The sequence below is a fragment of the Dendropsophus ebraccatus genome, chromosome 13, assembly GCF_027789765.1.
Source record: "Dendropsophus ebraccatus isolate aDenEbr1 chromosome 13, aDenEbr1.pat, whole genome shotgun sequence".
In the NCBI taxonomy this organism is placed as follows: domain Eukaryota; kingdom Metazoa; phylum Chordata; class Amphibia; order Anura; family Hylidae; genus Dendropsophus; species Dendropsophus ebraccatus.
The window spans coordinates 52698191-52719095 of NC_091466.1; the positions used below are offsets into that span (position 1 = coordinate 52698191).

Here is a 20905-nt window from a genome sequence, read left to right on the forward strand (position 1 = left end):
CCTCCAAGAAGGAATAAAATACACAAACATAATAAGTGTGTGGTTGGTTGGTCTCTGGCTGACCATGTTCATTGAGCCATATACTGTATGTGTTTGGCTATCAAGATATGATGTATCAGCCAGTGAAATGGCAGAAGACCACATCCAATGTTAGTCAAATTATTCATTGGAAACCCTTTAGATTCAGTGGGAACCATTGTGTGATTTTTTTCCTTTTAAATTATCTACAAAACAAATCTTAACTGTAAAGTAAAAGACCATGACAAAATATTACCCCACCCTCCCACCCACTTTGTTATAGTTAAATTGGATCATAATAATTAAAACCTATACAAAGGACGTAACACACTTTTCACATTTCCTCTTGAGGTTTGTGCCATCTACCACATATGTACATATCCTGATAGATGGCATATCTTAATGCTTTAGAGGCTGAATCTTGAATTCAATGAATAAGTCCTCCAGATCTCATCTGGCTCGATCACTTTGAGTGACCGTTATCCTTTTTGTGTAGATTGGGTTCATAACCCCATTCCCCATTTTTGGCTGTCAAAGATTTACAAAGCTCTACACAGCACGAGGTGTGAGTCCAAAGTCCCTTCATTTCCTCTTCACATTCAGTTCAGGTTTCATGACTTTTTTTTTTTTTTTTAGTTTTCTTTGTGTGAGAGCTTCTAAAATTTTTCAAAGCTACAAACCACAAGTCCGATAGAGGTTGGATGTATGGTCACGAAATGTTATTGTTTTAGTTCAGCTGGGAAGTGGCATGTTTTAAATTCCATAAGAAGGTGCAGAGATATGGTTCACTGAATCCAGAGAAGATTCTTTCACAGTATGTCCACCAGGTGTATGTCTTTCATGCTGACCGCATATCCAGGTGAAATCGAGACAGCTGGTTGCTTTGCTCAAGTGGTCAGGTGTTCGAGATCCATGTGATTGTCGAATTGCTGGCAATGCTCCAGTTCTGTATGTACTATCAGTTTGATAGACCGTGGAATGTTTTCCATTATACTGGATGTCAGAGTGTAGAGCAGTGTGTCCTTGATCTCTATGCACTTGACATATGAGCAACTGTCCCGTGGCGTTGGGATGTGTGGTAGGACTGCGGAGATTTGCGTGAATGGATGCTTACTTTGGTTTCTTCCGCTATTAAACCAAATAACAAAACAATTTGTAAGATATAATAAATGCCATTTTACCCCACATGCAACTAGTTTACTTAAAGCATCTACTATAATTAAAAAAAAATCTTAAACGTTTAAGAGTAATCCAAAGAAATATTTATTGGGATTGAGATTAAAGGGGTTATTCAGTGCCAGAAAAATATGGCCACTTTCTTCCAGAGACAGCATGACTCTTGTCTCCAGTTCAGGTGTGGTTTGTAATTAAAGGGGTTATCCAGCGCTACAAAAACATGGCCACTTTCCCCCTACTGTTGTCTCCAGTTTGGGTGGGGTTTTGAAACTCAGTTCCATTGAAGTAAATGGAGCTTAATTGCAAACTGCACCTGAACTGGAGACAACAGTAGGGGGAAGTGGACATGTTTTTGTAGTGCTGGATAACCCCTTTAAGATCCATTCACTTCAATGGAATAGAGTTACAAAGCCCCACCCAAACTGGAGACAAGAGAGGGGCTGTCTCTGGAAGAAAGTGACCATTAACCTCATTAACAGACATGTAGTAAATGGACAGGTCAGAGAAGGCTTCTAGTGTGCCGGCTTTAGCTTACAATCATTTAAAGGGATACTTCGGCAAAAACATTTTTCTTTCAGATCAACTGGTGTCAGAAAATTATACAGATTTGTAATTTACTTCTATTTGAAAATCTCAAGTCTTCCAGTACTTATCAGCTGCTGTGTGTCCTGAAAGAAGTTGTGTATTCTTTCCAGTGTGACACAGTGCTCTCTGCTGCCGACTCTGTCCATGTCTGGAACTGTCCAGAGCAGTAGCAAATCCCCATAGAAACCTTTCCGGCTTTGGATAGTCCCTTTCACAGAAAGAGGTGGCAGTAGAGAGCACTGTGTCAGATTAGAAAGAATAAACCACTTCATGCAGGACATACAGCATCTGATAACTACTGGAAGACTTGAGATTTTTAAATTCAAGTAAATGACAAATCTGTATAACTTTCTGACATCGGTGAAAAAAAAAATCTTTTAAATCAACTAGAGTACCTCTTTAGGGTGCATTTACACGTACAGGATCTGTAGCACATTTGATGACACAGATTTGAATCTGCAGCAGATTTGATTTGAATCTGCGCCATCAAATCTGCTGCAGATCTTGTGCGTGTGAACGCACCCTTAAAGCGACTCTGTACCCACAATCTGACCCCCCCCCCAAACCACTTGTACTTTCAGATAGCTGCTTTTAATACAAGATCTGTCCTGGGGTCCGTTCAGCAGGTGATGCAGTTATTGTCCTAAAAAACAACTTTTAAACTGGCAGCCCCGTGCACAACGGCCGTGGCCTAGATTGTGTATGCATTAGGCTGGCACACCCTCTCTGTCCCTCCTCCCCACCCTCCTCATCATTAAGAATGCCCCAGGCAGATTGTCTCCTATTCATCAGCTGTGTGAATACTGAACATGGGCTGGACCGTTAAGGCACCTGTGCAATGTTCAGACAGGAGAAAATGTTCCAGTGGCATTTCTAATGATGAAGAGGATGGGACGGAGGGGTGGTGCAAAGTTAGGCACAGATACTCCCGTTGGGCACGGGGCTGCAAGTTCAAAAGTAGTTTTTTAGGACAATAACCATCACCTGCAGAATGGACCCCAGGACAGATCTTGGATTTAAAGCAGCTATCTGAAGGTACAAGCGGTTTGGGGGGGTTGCTTAAAACTTGTTTTCATTCACTATAAGAGAATCAGCAATGTACCCAATAAGTACCCAAGTAGTTTCTTATGCTTACATACTGTATAGTACAAAATATAACCAGGGGCCTAAGGACGTGATTTAGTGTAGAAATGAGAAAATAAGATGTTAGACGTAAAAATCGTCATTTACTATATTGTCCTAGAAAGTTAAACATGACCTGTCAACCTGAAACATGTAATCTGATCCGTCAGGAGCATGTTAGAGCAGGAAGAACTGAATAGATTGATATGCAGTTTTGTGGGAAAAGATTCCATATAATTTATGTGTGTATTTATTTTAGTCCCTGTTCATTCTGAGCTTAGGAGTCCAGTGGGTGGTCCTAAACTGTGATTGACAGTTATCTCTGTATACATATTCATACAGGAAAGGCTGTCAGTCATTAAGTTTAACTGCCCTCTAGACTCCAGCACATAGAAGGGGCAAAGATTACATTCAAAAAGTTAGTAGGTATACAGAATCTTTCCCTTACATCTATACATCAATCTGCCCAGCTCTGAAGAATGTATAATCTGCATAAAATTTCGATGAAAAGCTGAAGGGAAGATTAATAGAATTATTTGCTGATATTAGATATACCACGTCCAGTTTATGGCCACAGAATGGGTTCTATGTCCGATTCTCACCTTCTCGTGCCGTGTGCATGCCTTTGAATGCCAGTGATGCAGTAATGTCGCAGTTATGGGGGGACAATGGAGTACCCCCGGTGTGCTGCCATCCATGACCTGTCACATACCCGGTGGGGGCGGCTGTGCCATATGCCATGTAAGGGGATACTGGTGCTGTAGTGGGATATGGAGTCATTCCTGAAGCGGCAACAAAACTACCAACTGTTGGTAAACCACTGGCTGCCTGCAAGGAGAAAAACATGAAGGATTATGGTTACTTTATGTGTAGATCAGATATAGATACAATTAAATACTTTTTACGGGGGGGAGAGGGGGAATCACTTTTTTTTCTATCCACAGGAAAAGTAGGAGGTGGCGGGGGGTTCGACCTCTTTATCCCCTGCCAATCTCTGCTTTAGGCCTCGCTGGCTCTGTTATGAATTGAGCCACAGGTACGGCACTAGACCCGCAACTCTATTCAATTCTATAGAGTCAACAAAAAGAGCAGAGTACATTGCTCTTCCAGCATACGTGACACTTTCAGTTGCTGCATAGGAATGAATAGGGATGTGGGTCATGTGCCATACCTGTGACTCTATTCATACCACAGCCAGTGGGGCCCGATATAAAGATCGGCAGGGGATACAGACCCCCGGCGACCGACTACCGCCCCTTTAAGTCTTAAATGCTTGTTATTAAAGTTAAAGAGGATGTACCACCAGGAACATTCTCTTTAACCTGACCCAGGGATAGAACGGCGCCGTCACGGGGAAGCCGTTTCCACGGTCCATTTTCAAACCGCGGCCTGGTTCCTGTGTACAGCGCTGTTCTATCCACGGTTACCGGCCGGTGCTCAAGCACTGGAGGTACACCGGCCCGCCCCCAGTGGGAGAGAATTCCCTTCCCTCTATGACGTGGCTCCATTGATTGTAACGGAGACGCGTCATAGAGGGGAGGGAATTCCCTCCCACTGGGGGGGGGGGGGGCGGCCCGCCGGCCTCCAGTGCTTGAGCACCGGCCGGTAACCGTTGATAGAACGGCGCTGTACACGGGAACCGGGCCGTGGTTCGAAAAATGGACCGCAGGAGCGGCTTCCTTGTGACGGCGCCGTTCTATCCCTGTGTCAGGTTAAAGAGGATGTACCTGGTGGTACATCCTCTTTAAGGGCAACCAGTTCTTAAAAGAAAAATCATTGATTTTTTTTTTTTTTAGCACCCCACTAATCCAATAGGTAGCCTCAATGGTCATGCACTGTACTACTGTTTATTCAACACTTCCACATGGACAATAGTAACATCCCTGAATTATTACCATAATATCATCATTTGTGTCCATATGTTATATGAACCAAAATACCTCTTGAATAGTACCTTTTATATGCATGCAACAAGGCTAGTTCTCATTAAAGAAACGATCTGTATTAACTTTAAAAATATACATAAGGCTAGGTTCACACTGCGTTTTCAGCATCCGTTTAACGGATCCGTTTCTTTTAACGTCCAGAAAAATAGGGTCAGCAACGTTTTTTGGTCCGTTTTGGTCCGTCAAAAAAAACGGATCTGTTTTTTATTATAATGGAAGTCAATGGAAAAACGGATGCACACAAATGAATCCGTTTTTTGCAATCCGTTTTTCATGCGTTTTTTGCAAAAAACTGATGCGTTAAACGGATGCTGAAAACGCAGTGTGAACCTAGCCTAACCAGCAAATTGCACAAGGAGAAAACCAAAACAGACTGGACAAACATACAACAATATCACAATAAATATACATACAAATCACTATGGATGACTCTTTTAGTCAGCTTTAAAAGTGCAGCGCTTATTCAGACTTAGGCCTTATTCACACGTTCAGTATTGTTTTCAAGTCCATAGAGACCTCCCGCTATCCACCCGTACAATCCTCAAAAAATTTTAGATTGGGCATCTGTATTTCCGTAAATCAGTTTTTGTTTTTGTTTTTTCTGACTGCACAATACTAGTTAATAAAGTTGAGTGGGTAAAATTAAAAACAAAAACAGGTCTGGTAATTAATTCTCTTAATTAGTTAATTCTCTTTCTGCAGTTCCTTCTTCCTGGTTGTGGTTGCTTAGAAACATAGTCTTATGAGCTATGAGTCCTCCGTATTTTTTTACGGAAATATGGATGCCAAAAAAAGTTACAATCCTTTAAAAGTAGCGGAACCCATTGATTTCTATGAGAGGATCCGTAAAAAAAAAAAAAAAATCTGCGCCCGCACTAAGACATGCCCTTTTTTTAGCATTGGTTTGCATCCTGGTAATCTACTAATTCTACCTTGTAATCTACTAATACTAACTCGAATACGGAAATATACGGATATGTAAATTACGGGACGTGTGAAAAAGGCCTTAGGCTATGTTCACGCATAGTATTTTCATTAGTGTTTTTTTTAAACCAAAACCAGGAGTGGAACTGGCAGGGCAAAAATATGATGGAAAGAATTGCACAGTTTCTGTGTTTTTAACCCACTCCTGGTTTTGGTTGAAAAAAAAACAGTGACCAAAAGCCTGACGGAAATACTATGTGACCTTATTGTCATTCAGGCTGGTCTAACATACAGCATATAGCCTTACAAAAGTAATATCACATAGTTATTTATACCAAACAAACAGAGATGGGTCAGCGGAAACACACTATAGGATGCACAATCCTTTAGAGCAGGGGTCCTCAACTGGCGGACCGCGGTCCGAACCCAGACCACGGAGGCCAGCTGTCCGGACCCCTGGTCAGACCTCCTAACTGCCCCGGATCCGGTCCGTCCCGCTCCCTACCGCACTGCCTCCCGCCCCATAGGCGTACTGTCCTTAGATGTCAGTACGCCTGTGGGGCTGGGGGCAGTGCCGGTCCGGCCCCCGGCTGATACGCGCTCTGTAGGGATGTCCCGGGGATTCCCCAGCAGAGCGCGCACCACAGACCTCAGTGTACGCTGACGGCCTGTCCTTCCCGGAAGTGCAGGCCGGCGGCGTACGCTGAGGTCACTGATGCGCGCTCTGCTGGGGAATCCCCGGGACATCCCTACAGAGCGCGTATCAGCCGGGGGCCGGACCGACGGGAAGAGAAGAAGACAGCCGCAGCGGGGAACGAGGTGCTAGGTGAGTTGTTTTTGTTATTTTTTTTTCTGTCTGGGGGGCATCTACAAGGGGGGACCTCACATGGGGCTATATACTACTGAGGGGGCTATATACTACTGGGGGGAGCGCACAGGGGGTTATATACTACAGGGGGGACCTCACAGGGGGCTATATACTACAGGGGGAAAGCACAAGGGGGGCTATATACTACTGGGGGGGACCTCACAGGGGGCTATATACTACTGGGGGGAGAGCACAGGGGCGCTATATACTACTGGGGGGAGCTCACAGGGGGCTATATACTACAGGGGGACAGCGCACGGGGGGCTATATACTACAGGGGGAGCTCACAGGGCGCTATATACTATGGGGGGAGCTCACAGGGGGGCTATATACTACTTGGGGGGAGCTCACGGGGGCTATATACTACTGGGGGGAGCTCACAGGGGTCTATATACTACAGGGGGAGAGCACAGGGGGGCTATATACTACTGGGGGGAGCTCACAGGGGGCTATATACTACTGGGGGACAGCGCACAGGGGGCTATATACTACAGGGGGAGAGCGCACAGGGGGGCTATATACTACTGGGGGGAGCTCACAGGGGGCTATATTCTACAGGGGGAGCTCACAGGGGGCTATATTCTACAGGGGGAGAGCGCACGGGGAGGCTATATACTACTGGGGGGAGCTCACAGGGGGCTATATACTACAGGGGGAGAGCGCACAGGGGGGCTATATACTACTGGGGGAGCAACAGGGGGCTATATACTACTGAGGGAGAGCGCACAGGGGGGCTATACACTACTGGGGGAGCAACAGGGGGGCTATATACTACCAGGGCTGTCACCCCCTTTGTACCTAATATCAAAGGCCTGGTGACAGAGAAAAAAATGCCAGTTTTAAGCAGCAATTCTGTATATAAATAGTTGAACGTTTGTGACAAAGTAACAAAACACGTTTCCTACTGATGTTCAGCTCGGACCTTCACCTGACAATAGACCCCGGTAAGTGGACCTTCACTAAAAGTTGTTGAGTACCCCTGCTTTAGAGGCTCTTCACCCCTAATTCCTACAAAATACTCATAGATAGATAGATAGATAGATATAGACACTCCTATATCAATAATTAGCACATTCCTGGACTCATTCATACTTGCTGCCCAGTTAGTACCAGAGCCGATCACCCTCAAGGCAGGTTTCGCGTTGCTAACGCTTCATCAGGACGACATGTGGCATGCATTACTGCTCAATAATACCAACATGTACGTGATTATTGACCCATTCAACCTGGAACCTTAGAATTTCAGAACCCCATTATAAAAATAAAAAAAAAATAAAAACATTTATTTCTCTCATCATTATACCCTTGTGTGTTTTCACTCTGTCAGAGATATAGTCATCCTCGATTGACGTCATATAAGAAAGATAAATGCTTTCCAAAGACTGACATCTTTCAACCAAGCAACTTAAATTAGGTTCTTCTGTTTGTGCACTCTCCTGGTATGAGAAGGTGTCTAATGGATCAAGATCTAAAGGGTCACATCATCTTACATATGAGTGTAAATCACTTAGAAGGATAAACCAATTCACAGCTTATTGACTAGAGGCCTACATGTCCACTCTCCAAAACCCATAGACAAAAGGCATTGTTTGCTGAATAGTTTTGACCTTAAGATTTTGCACAAAGGATCCTTTAAACCTGAGCTACCAAGATTAACGTCTTCTGTTTGTTTACACATCACCCTGAATGATCTGAAGTAAACAGGAGGATATTTAGAGAGCCCCCAAATCTCCTGTGAAGTGGGAGGTGACTTAATCTTTCAAAACAATCAGGTGAGTAGAGGGTCTCCGATTTCAGGAAGAGCAGCATACCGTTTGTGGGACGCATTATATGGGAAGGAATTTTATTTGGTCAACTAGGAAAAACCCAAGATAAGTTTTTTTATGGTTTTCTCATTGCAACTAAAAGGTAGGGTGGGATAATATGACAAAGTTATCAGCTCTTAAATAGAGTTGATCAAACCTCGGGAAATCCTAGGTGCGATCAAACTCGAACGTTCCCGAACCTTCCGCATTTGATTGCTGATGCCTTCCCGGTCTGTGGGGAAGGAGGAGGCAGCCCAGATACCACCTGGAATTCTGGGATTTAGCCTAGGTAATAGGCAGAATTCCAGGCGGTTCCCGGGCACTCTCCTCCTTCCCTACAGACCGGGAAGGCATTAGCAATTAAATGCGGAAGGTTCAGGATTTCCCGAAGTTCGATCAACTCTACTCTTGAACATAGAATGGGATGTGTGTGACCTTTTCTTATAAAAGCTATCAATAACTAATAACTATGTGATATGTTTTTGTTTAAAGGAGAAGTCCAGGCAAAGCAATTTAGCAAGTGCTGGGGAGGATAAAAGAAACAACATGCTCTTACCTCCCCCGCTCCAGTGCTGGTGGCTGCATCCTTCCGCTCCACTTTCTGGTCTGAGCCGGACCCGGGTCGTGACGTGCATGGTCTGCTCAGCCTGTCAAGCTGAGCGGACCTCACACGTCACAACCCGGGTCGGGCTCAGACCAGGAAGCAGTCAGGAACCGGAGTGGTGGTACGTGGCCAACAGTGCTGGAGCTGGGGAGGTAAGAGCATGTTGTTTCTTTTATCCTCCCCAGCACTTGTTAAAAAAAATAGCTTTGCCCGGACTTCTCCTTTAGCCAAACCCCCAAAACATTATTAAATTACAGGGCGCCGGTTACACACCTTTTTACAATTTCTTGATGCGCCTTTCCATTCTCGAGATGTGTGGAAGTATAGTTTCTCTGACAATTCAGTTAAAGATTTTCTGTCATTAAAAATAACTTTTCACATGTCATCAGGTATGTCAAAAGTTACTGATCGCAGTTGGTCTCACTGATGAGACCCGTTGCAATCAAGAGCTATAGCTGGGAAGAGAGCACAGCAGCCGTGCCATCCACTCGCCAGCTGCTTGCTACTTACAACCATGTAGCCTCAAAGACTTAGGGCCCTATAACACGGGATAATCGTTTTGTGTGCATGTAGGCAATGATCAAAAAAATTGTTCGTGTCTCATTGATCGCATCTTTTGAGCTGAACCCAAAATCATTGTTACACGTTCACTGTAATTCCACATTCGTTCGCTGATTGTTTACTAATCATTCAGTGTTATTTTACATTTGTTGATTCGCTGGAATCAGATGGAGTTAACAATCGTAGTAACTGGCGACTATCATTCTGTGTAATATAGAGAATGATTTCTGGTAGCTCTCATTTGCGAATGATAAAAATTGATTTATCTAATAGGACCCTTACATTGTTGGAGTTAGCCGATCAGAAGATATAGATCGCACAGCTGCAGCTTTCTCTTTCCCAGGCTATACTGTATCTACTGATCAATAACTTTTGACATGCCGACATAACCACAAAACCAACAGCACTGTAAGGAATTGTCCACTGGTAGTATAGAATGGTGAATGCATGCTACATGGCTGATAATGCCAAGTGTCGACGTTACAACATACAAGAGCAAAAGAGTCCAACAGCATCCAAAGTTCAGCAAACACAAAACAAAAGGTTTATTGAATGTCCAGGTACAGAAAACAAAGTTTCGACCTGTAAAGGCCCATTCACACTACAGAATCCCGCCTGCTATGCTTTCAATAAAAGGTCTTGCGTGCCTCCGCACCTCTCCACTCAAAGAACTGACATGTCAATTCTTTGAGCAGAGAGGCGCACGAGGCTTCCCATTGAAAGACATGGCAGGCTGGAGTCGGGGGACGGGGGTTCTGAAAGGAATCTCTGCGCTGATTCTTTAGTGTGAAAGGGCCTTAAAGTGTCACGGTTTAAATTTTTCCAGAAATCAATAGTACAGACGATTTTAAGAAACTTTGTTAATGGGTTTATCAGCCGAAAAATGCATTTTTATCATGAAAACGCAGTTTGAAACTCCCCCCCCCCCCCGTCTTCATTGTTCTCTATGGAGAGGGGAGGGATGGAGGGAGATGAGGCACCAAAACAGGACAACAAAGAGTTAATTTACAGCTACATCACCAGGCTCTCTCCTCTGAGGTCAGCAATGACCTCTGAATAGCAGCTTTCACACAGTTCCTGCTGTGTAATCTTTGTTCTCTGCTCTCTACTGCAGACTAATCTCCCTCCTCCCCTCTCCATAGAACAGACAGGGCCCGACTGATGTAAAAGAGTCGAGATTTCCTGATAATGAGCAGTGGATGAGAGAGGAGAGAGGGGGGCCTGGGGAAAGTCTTTTTGAATGCAGATAATGGCATATTTGCCTAATAAACCCAATTACAAAGTTTCTTAAAATCGCCTGGACTATTGATTTCTGCAAAAAAAAAAAGTTTAACCCCTACCTGTACGTCCAGGGCCGCCTACAGGTGTTCAGAGCGGGGCTGAGGTCACGGGTGCTGCATGTAGCCCGGGACCATAGCTATTAGCGGGCACGGTCCAAACGCTGTGTCCGCTAATTAAGTAATTGGATGCACCTGTGATTACCTTATGCAGCCGTTCCCTGGTGTCTAGTGGGGCAGATCACTCCTCCGCGACGTTGTCCTGGAGGAGCGATCCGCACGTCCGGCTCGGGCCGCGGTCTGCGCCGTTCTCATTGATCTATGATCATTGATCAAAATCGCACAACTTTGGTCGCATCAAATCCAGAAAAATTGTAATAAAAAGCGATCAAAAAAAATTGCATATGCGTAATCGAGGTACCGATAGAAAGTAAAAATCATGGCGCAAAAAATACACCTCACACAGCCCCATAGACCAAAAGGATAAAAGCTCTATTAGCCTGGGAATAGAGCGATTTTAAGGAACATATATTTGTAAACAATGGTTTTAATTTTTTACAAGCCATCAGATACAATAACAGTTATACATGTTACATATCGTTGTAATCATAACAACCTGAGGAACATATGTAACAGGTCAGTTTTATCCCAGGGCGAATGGCGTAAAAAAAAAATAAATGTGTTTTTTTTCAATTTCACTACACATTGAATTTTTTCCTGCTTTTGCAGTGAACTTTATGAAAAAATTCAGCCTGTCACTGCAAAGTACAATTAGTGGCGCAAAAAATAATGGCTCATGTAGGTCTCTAGGTGGAAAATTGTAAGTGCTATGGCCTTTTAAGCACAAGGAGGAAAAAACGATAACGCAAAAATTTAAATTGGCCCGGTCCTCTAAGGGTTAAGGTCTTTACGAAGCCTGTTTGTGATATATTGTCTCTGAAGAGGAGGGCTGCACAGCTTGGACCAAGAGACGTCACGGCACAGAATGGCAGCATGACTCAGGAAGTAAGCCAGCCCGGAGTACCCCTTTAACCACTCCTTGTGTTGAATCTGGTAACTTCTGAGTATAATGCTTTATTTTTATTGACTGAGAGCGGCTATATTGATTTTATCCAGTGAACCATCTAATTCTTAAAATTGTGTGGGACCAAGCGTTGAGTACATTGTAAACATTGTCATCAATACACACAACCATCATGCAGGAGGCATCCCCTGCCAAGCGTCAGGCTCATAAGAGTAGAATTAGACTAATGAGATAAACAAACATGAGATGTCAAACAATGGGATTTAGCTGATTGATGGGATCCAGGGGAAATCTTTAGTCTAATGCCGGTAAATCAATTGGATCTCCTCTCTATTATTATCGCTTTCCTTTCTCATCACATTGATGTCACCTTTTCAGTTATTTCATAAAGGTTCCTATAGGAGTATTGAATACTTTTACCCAATGGTGTCCAAAGAAAATAAGGGGTGCAATTATTTCTTTAAAAAAAAATTTTTTATAGATCCCACTGGCAAAAATCCTACAGTAATGTCATTGGTCTGGTGCTTTGCAATCCACCAGTAATTGGGAGCAATTAGCTCAGTCTCTTATAATAGTTTGCTATGGGTACTAGGATCTGCACCAGTGGTGTTCAGATGATTATATCAGTTGTTTTTCTGAAGAGGGTGGTTCCTGACTGGACAACTCTTTCAATGGTATGATCATCCAGTTCTTAAAGGGCCATTCCCATCTAGGGATGAGTAAATTTACAGTAGACGCAAAGAACTTCAGTAGGCTCAGCAGTTGGCTTGTCAGCAGGCTGCCTTTGAACGCCGCTCTGGTTGCCTGGAATAGCTGGTTCCAGTCCTGGGAAACTCCTACCAGTTTCCCAGAGCTAGATCCCACTATTCCAGGCAAGTGAAGCGGCTTGTAGTTCAAAGGTAGAGATGAGCGAACCTGGAGCATGCTCGAGTCGATCCGAACCCGAACTTTCGGCATTTGATTAGCGGTGGCTGCTGAAGTTGGATAAAGCCCTAAGGCTATGTGGAAATCATGGATATAGTCATTGGCTGTATCCATGTTTTCCAGACAACCTTAGAGCTTTATCCATGTTCAGCAGCCCCAGCTAATCAAATGCCGAAAGTTCGGGTTCGGATGGACTCGAACCCGAACCTGGTTTGCTCATCTCTATTCAAAGGCGGACGGCTGCCAAGCTGACTACTGAGCCTAGCAAAACTCTTCGCTACCATAAAGTTGCTCATCCCTATTCCTATCTAAGTTGTAGTTACATTAATGGTGCGTTCACACCTACAGGATCTGCAGCAGATTTGATGCTGTGTTCAGTTATTTAACTGAAATCTGCTGCAGAAAATCAGCTGCAGATCCTGTAGGTGTGAACGCACCCTAAAAGGGTATTCCAAGCTTAAATAACTTGTCTCCTTTCCACAGGATAGAGAACAAGATTGTGTGTGTGTGTGTGTGGGGGGGGGGGGGGTCCAATCTCCGTACCCCCGGCAATCTCGATATCAGCTTTTATTTTGAATATATAAAACAATACATTTTACTTAACTCTTTGCAATTTTTTTTCTGAATTATCTGAAGTCTTCCAGTACTTATCAGCTGCTGTATGTCCTATAGGAAGTGGTATATTCTTTCCAGTCTGGAGAGCAGGAGAGGTTTTCTATGGATATTTGCTACTGCTCTGGACAGTTCCTGACATGGACAGAGGAGGCAGCAGAAAGCACTGTTTCAGACTGGAGAGAATACACCACTTCCTGCAGGACATACAGCAGCTAATAAGTACTGGAAGACAAGATTTTTTTTTTTTTTTATATTAGTAAATTACAACTCAGAAACTTTCTGGCACCAGTTGATTTGAAAGGAAAAAAAAAAAGTTGAACAACCAATTTAAAATTAGTAAGAATAACATGGAGTCTGCACATTCTCCTACAGAAAGAGTGTTGGAATTAATAATAAATTGCTGTTTAACAAGCCGCCCTATGGACGCGCTATTACTGTGTAAATGGTAATAGAAGATGTGGTGGAGCGTGTGCAGTAATCCGGGACGTTGCCCCATGTAGCAGAGAACAAGGAGGAGTCCGTTTCTCAGCTCTTCTGGTAACAGTAGAATGTGTAAGGGAAGCAAAGGCAAGAAAGAGAATTAGAGAACACAAAAGAAAAGGCAAGGTCAAGATATTGATCTTGATTTCTGAGCGGAGATAAGATCTCCCTAAGCCCCATATTATTAGAGGCTTATTTGTCACATGCTGGCACTGATCCAGCTCTTTAACATGTCAGTGCTGGATTCATCTGTTTCACCGCACAGGATTCTCTAAGAAAAGAATCTGGATTTTATTGATGGTATCGCTGGTTGGATAGTTCATGCAATGGCAACTTGAGCCAGAATAAACTGATTATATCTGACCATAAACTTCACTCCAATGATGTTTCTGAAAACAGCGCCACTCTTGTGCATAGCCTATGTCTGTAGTGACCAGCACCAGTTTGTTTTCTTTGGTTCAATTCCCAAGATTTTTAAAAGTGTAAAGAATCAGGTCCAAATTAGTTTCATTTTTTAATACAATAATGAGAAAAAGAAACCATTTTTTTTCTCATCATTCTATTAACAAAAATGAATTTGGACCTGATTGGACTTTTAAAAATGATACAATGATGAGAAAAAATCAATAACTATTTCATTTTCATTAGGGGATTTGAACCAAAGAAAACAAAGTTACTGGTCTCTAGACAGGTGATTTACCTCTAGACCACAGCTCCTACACAGGCTAGGAGATTGCTCTATATCTGATTGCAGATAATGACTGACAGCCGGCTGGGCAGCAGACATTATTTATGAAGAAGAGGGAGGAGTAATCAGGCGTGCCAGAGTGTGGCACAAATGCTGAGCTAAACTCCTCTTTGACTCTTTACAGTATGAGACCCAAGAGTGTGCAAAATCCACTGCATGAACAAATTATCAAATAATTTGCTTACTAGGGAACTGCCAGCTACAGCACACTGTCACCACCTAGGTGGGACCCGAGTTCTGACAGATTCACTTTAAAGATTTAGGCTACGTGCACACGGAGCAAAAGTGGCGGAAGTCTCTGCTGCGGATACCTGCCAGCCTCCCTGTCATAATGACAGTCTATGGGAGGCTCACGTGTCTCCTCTCTCCGCGCTGAAGAATGAACCTGTGTCTATATATAAGTAGATGGCTATCACACCATTTTATTAAAGGGGTTGTCCAGTGAAAATCTTTTTTTTTTTCTTCAAAATAACTGGTGTCAAACTTATATAGATTTGTAATTTACTTGTATAAACTCTCAAGTCTTCCCATACTTATCAGCTGCTGTATGTCCTGCAGGAAAGGTCTTCTATGGGGATTTGCTACTGGTCTGGACAGTTCCTGTCTCGGACAGAGGTTGCAGCAGAGAGCACTGTGTCAGACTGAAAATAAAACCCCATTTAATGCAGGACTTACAGCAGCTGATGAGTATGGGGAGACTTGAGATTTTTTAATAGAAGTAAATTACAAATCTATATAACTTTCTGACACCAGATCATTTGAAAGAAAAAGATTTTCGCTGGACAACCCATTTAATAAAAAGGTGTTATAGATAGCCATATACCTATATAGATAGAATACATATCCCTCTGAGAGGTTGATTTGAACGAAAAATATTTTCGCTGGACAATCCCTTTAAGCATAATCCCACAATTCAGTTCAAATAAGGAGAAAGTACTATAGTTATAAGTCCACCCTATATAGAAGGGAAATCTGTACAAAGCAAATCTGCACCAGCATGTGCGGATACACCGTGTGAGGGGTGTGGATCTTTTATTGAAGGTCCATTGAATTTAATAAAGACAGTGAAGATAAAATATGTGTGAACAACTAAATATAACGTCCATTGGTTGCAAAAGAAAACGTCTGTATTTGTCACGAATGTTAATTTGACGTCCATGCAAATAACGTCCGTCATTAACTAGACTATGTAAAATTGGGCGGCCATCATTCCATTGACTTCAATGCATTCTATTGATGTCAATTAAAATGCGGTAATAACGGACGTTATTTAAAAAAGAAAAAGCCGAAACCTTTTATTTTTTTAGTTAGTGTGAACATAGCCTAAGCGTGTCCTAATGACAAGCTTACAAATTAATGTGGTGCTCCACTGACAGAGCAAAGAATCATTGGCTCCTCATTCTGTCAGTCAGTCTTTTGGTCCCAGGCAGCATTATGCATTTGGCACAAGGGGAGGAAGAAGAGACGACAATGAACTGAGCGGGAAGCAGAGCCAAGAGACAAAAGAGGAGTACGTGTGTTTTGTTGTTTTCTCTTAAAGAAGAGTACACCACTTATTGGGGGGCTAAGTAAAGGGGGACAGCTACCTGCATTGGGGGGGGGGGACCTACCTACAGTAGAGGACACAAACATACAAAAGAACCTACCTGCAGGAGCAAACTACAGTAAAAAAAAAAAAAAAAAAACTCATGGAAACTACGTACTAGAGAAAAATAGTACACCTACTGGCAAAGAAATACATACTGGGGGCATCTACTTACTGGAGGCCCCCAACAACAGAGACTACATACTGAGCATTGAGCGCTTTCATTAGCAGCCGGCAGTGTTGTCATTTGGCTGTTCTCCCTGAGTTCAGCAATCTGTTTCTCTTATGGCTCTACTAGGCATTGCTCCCACCTAGCCAGAATCCTGCTCCACACTGATGAGGGGCAACACCCCGAAACAGCTGTCTGTGGATGGTTACCTAGCCTTGGTTTATCCCTTGTCATTACACTGACTTATAGGGCCACTTAATATGGTGGATTTGGTGGTTTCCTAACAGGAGCTGCCACTTGGCTGGGTCCTTCCCGGAGGGAGATCTGGCTAGTCCTGTGTTTTGAGACTCTTCAATGAGGCTCCACGGACTCCTCTTTTGCATACTCATGTTTCCCAGGGGACAATGCACCTAGGACTTCACTGCATTGAGCGCTTTCATTAGCAGCCGGCAGTGTTGTCATTTGGCTGTTCTCCCTGAGTTCAGCAATCTGTTTCTCTACATACTGAGGGCACCTGTTTAATGGGAGAAACTACATACTGGAGGTATGCCCTTATTGGAGAAGCTACATACTGAGGAGTTCTACCCAATGAAAGAATTCAACCAAGCACCATCAGTTGGAGCTGCCGTATGTGGGTATTGGTTTCTTTTAAGTTATACAGCCCAGACGTTCAGCAGACAACCTCTATTACTCTTGCCATCAGGCCTACCTTAAGGACTATTACAGAACACATTCCATTAGACCAGTGTCCCGCTAAATGAAAAAACTCCTACCAGACAGAACAAGGAAACGTGGCTGGTATATGTGAACCCACTCTAAGACTTTCTGGTTAAGTCATACAAAGTTTTCGAGCGGTCTCAACATTTCCTAAGATCTGATGATGACAGTCATTGTGACTTAGTGTTAGACAGTAGTAAATATGTCTTTTATAAGTTGCGGACAGCCGCTTCCTGAGCACTGACTGGTGCAGACACAAGATGACTGTGGTTTGAGGCTTACAAAATATTTCACAAAAAGTATCGGTGATGCTGTATTAATGGCACTAAAGACATCCTGCTCTATAAATCAACGTACAAACTGAGGAAGAACATAGAAAGATAAGACGTTCACAAGCGGGACTGAATTGGGAACATATGCCGAGCTCCTATTCTAGCAGCCAAATGCAGAGAATCATTGACTCATTATGGCTGTGATATAACGTTTCCTGCAGACCATTATCCTACTCCACAATAGTGTGGGAAGACTCTGACTGCCGCAACGGCCCGAGTACTAATTTGGTTGGTATAGTTATGTCTACCCGTAATTTTCAAATTTTTTTTTTTTTACATATAGAACAATCTTGAGTGACAATTGAAATAATTATAGGGAAGTTTTCATTAGCTTGTTTGGGTGTAGTTTCTCCCCTTGGATATACTTTAGGAGTTATGGTGGACAACTGTCCAAAAACTATGGTGGTCCCACTGTTGGTTCCAGGACGACCATTGTATGTTAAAAATATTTCATCCCAAGACCAAATCTCTATGGAAAATCAGTAATTGTTTCTGAAGCCCACAAATTGTAATTCAAAATTCCAAAAAGAAAAGAAAAAGAAAAAATAAAGAAAAATGGGGTAACTAATATAGATAAAGCAAGTCCTTACATACAACAGTGAGAAAGAGCTTCCGGACACTTTAGATCACTTTTTACGTGGAAGCTTTCTCAGGATCCTTTTAGTACAGTTCACACAGAGTTCCAGAACAATAGCAGGGAGCTTCTCTGACCTGGTGCCCATAGGAGCAGCTCAATCTGGCTCAGGTATAGAACAGTACAGGACATGTAGTACTTACTATTCTGTGAAGAGGGGCCATAAGACGACCAAGTAATACAGGGGAAGGTTACCAGTAAAATACCCACTTTTATTGGCCAGATCATCCAGCCTTTCACACATTGCAGATTCGGACTGTCTATAGCATTGTATGTTGAGTCTGGTCTCAAGTTACAATTATTATGATGAGACCTTTTGTATACTTATGCCTTAAAGGGAACCTGTCACCCTCGTACCGGGGTGAAGACCGCCCACTCCCTGCTAGAGCCCCGGATACTTATCTTATCTTGCCAAGTCCGTTCCTGGAGCCGGTCCCGGGACAGAGATATCCTCGTCTGAAGCCCAGCACACACTGCTGAGATGAGTCCGACACCCGTAGAGAATGAATGGAGCCTTCATTCTCTATGGGTGTCGGACTCATCTCAGCAGCGTGCGCGGCGGGCGTCCGACAAGGATATCTCTGTCCCGGGACCAGCTCCAGGAATGGGACTTGGCGAGATGGGGTAAGTATCCGGGGCTCTAGAGGGGGGGTTGGGCTGCCTTCACCCCGGCACAGGGGGGGTGACAGGTTCCCTTTAAGCACCCATGACATACTGGGTCCCCTTAAGGACCCGCCAGTGGGTCGACTGGTACTATAAAGTAAGCTCAGGAGCCCACTTCATAGCACTTGGGGACTGGCTGCTATCAGCAGCAAGGTCCTCACGGTTAATGATGGGCCGCCACGATCGTGGCTCGCTCACCATTAACCCCTACAGTGCCACAAATCACAGCACAATCAGGGTTTTGATCGTACTGACTGCTGGAGGTCTCTTACATTCCTCCCGGCAGTCAGCTCAGCGATCAATGCATAGAGTCTGCCACATGGCATAGCAATGATCAGTGTAAGTAATCAAATGTAAAAAATTTAAAGCCCCTCGCCCAATAGAAGTTAAAATCGACCCCCTTTCTCAATTTATAACTAAAACATTTAAAAATAAAAAAAAACATATTATATACCATAACATGCTTAATTTTGTTCACGCATGGTGATCGGCATAAACAAAAAGCAGAAATTTTGTTTTCAAAAGTGATCAATACGTCCCGATCTACACAAATATGGTACCTAAAAAATAAAGATATGATGCCAGTTTTACCGTAAAGTGCGGACCCCCTCCCCCAAAAAAACACAAAAATAAATTGTGGTATTGTAATTTTCTCCCAATTTCATAATTATTATTTTGGGGTTTCGTCGGGGGTTAATTTTAAAGTAGATTGAAAGGCACCATTGAAAGTACACTTATTTCAGAAAAAAACAAGCCCCCCGCATGGTCCTGTAGATGGAAAAATAAAAGTTATAGCTCTTAGAAGGTGAGGAGGAAAAAATGAAAACGCAAAATTGAAAATTTCACAATCCTTAAAGGGGTTGGCCATTTTATAGTAAAATTGTTCAGTGTACAGTAATAGTAAGTGTCTGCACTGTATATACTGATATCTCCCTGTGTTAGGCCAGTTAGGAAAATACATTCTCCTATCCAGCGTCTGGACTGATCTAGCATCCCCACTGAGAGGCCTGGAGTGATCCCATTGATGACAATAGTATCTGGCATCAGTTTCTATTAGATAATAGGAAGCTGTTTTAAAGGGAAAGTTTATAATAATAATATTTCTAAGCGCCAACAGATTCTGCAGAACTTTTTTTTTCTCTTTTTGCATTAGTCGCAGGTAAGTCCTCCCTGTATGTCACCGCTGTGGGTGACACTGTGAATTCAGGTTATACAATGAATACCTTATTAGTACTGGAGCAAGTATGTGGATTGTGTCCAATATACCTAAATGGACACAACCTGTAAAGATGGACAAGCTGTTGTCTAAACTCTTTTTTTTTCCTGACTCTCCTATAAACATTCATCTCAGCTGGGCATATCTAATGGGAAGGAAATAATCTAGATCATTAGAGGTGTCTGACAAGTGGAGGCTACAGTAATAGTTGTAACAGAACTCTGCCCAAAAATCCACACCAAAAATACAAAACATTCAGTAATGGAATGTCAAATATATTACAGAGTCACTGGCACACTACGGAAATTAAGGGTACAAACCCACACACCGTATACACAGCAGATACGCAACAAATACGCAGCAAATACGCAGCAGATTTGTTGGTGCAGATTTGATGCTGTGTTCAGTTATTTAGATCTAATCTGCTGCGTATTTGCTGCGTGTTTGCTGCGTATTTGCTGCGTATCGCAGCAGTAAATACGCTGCTTATACGGTGTGTGGGTTTATACCCTAAGGGTACAAACCCACTTGACGTATATGCTGCATGAATCAGTCTTAAAAATAAGCAGGCAAAACGCAGGTTGGCTTTATACGATTGTTCTGAGTTAAAATACGCAATTGCGTAATTTTGATGCGTGAAGCTTGTTGTTAGCAAAGCATAAGTTGTTAACAACCTGTGCGAAAAACGCATGTGGCTTCATGCTTCATAAAATTACGCAATTGCGTATTTTAATACAGAACAATTGTATAAAGCCAGCCTGCGTTTTGTCTGCTTATTTGACTGATTCACGCAGCAAATACGTCAAGTGGGTTTGTACCCTAAAGGCGTTTTTTGGAATGGAAAAAAAAAATGCTACTTTTATGCAAAAAAAAAAAAAAAAAAAAAAAAAAAAAAAAAAAAAATAATATATA

At 42.9% G+C, this 20905-nt stretch overlaps 1 protein-coding gene across 1 annotated transcript in view; it reads right to left on the reverse strand.

Moving 5' to 3' along the window:
* Window positions 1-1048: 1048 nt before the first annotated feature.
* PAX9 (paired box 9) overlaps window positions 1049-20905 on the reverse strand; it is a 123179-nt gene continuing 103322 nt past the window's right edge. The window contains exons 4-5 of the mRNA XM_069950453.1: window positions 3504-3729; window positions 1049-1146 (exon numbers count right to left, since the gene is read on the reverse strand). Coding sequence (XP_069806554.1) covers window positions 1049-1146; window positions 3504-3729 — 324 coding nt within the window. The remainder of the gene's footprint in view (window positions 1147-3503; window positions 3730-20905) is intronic.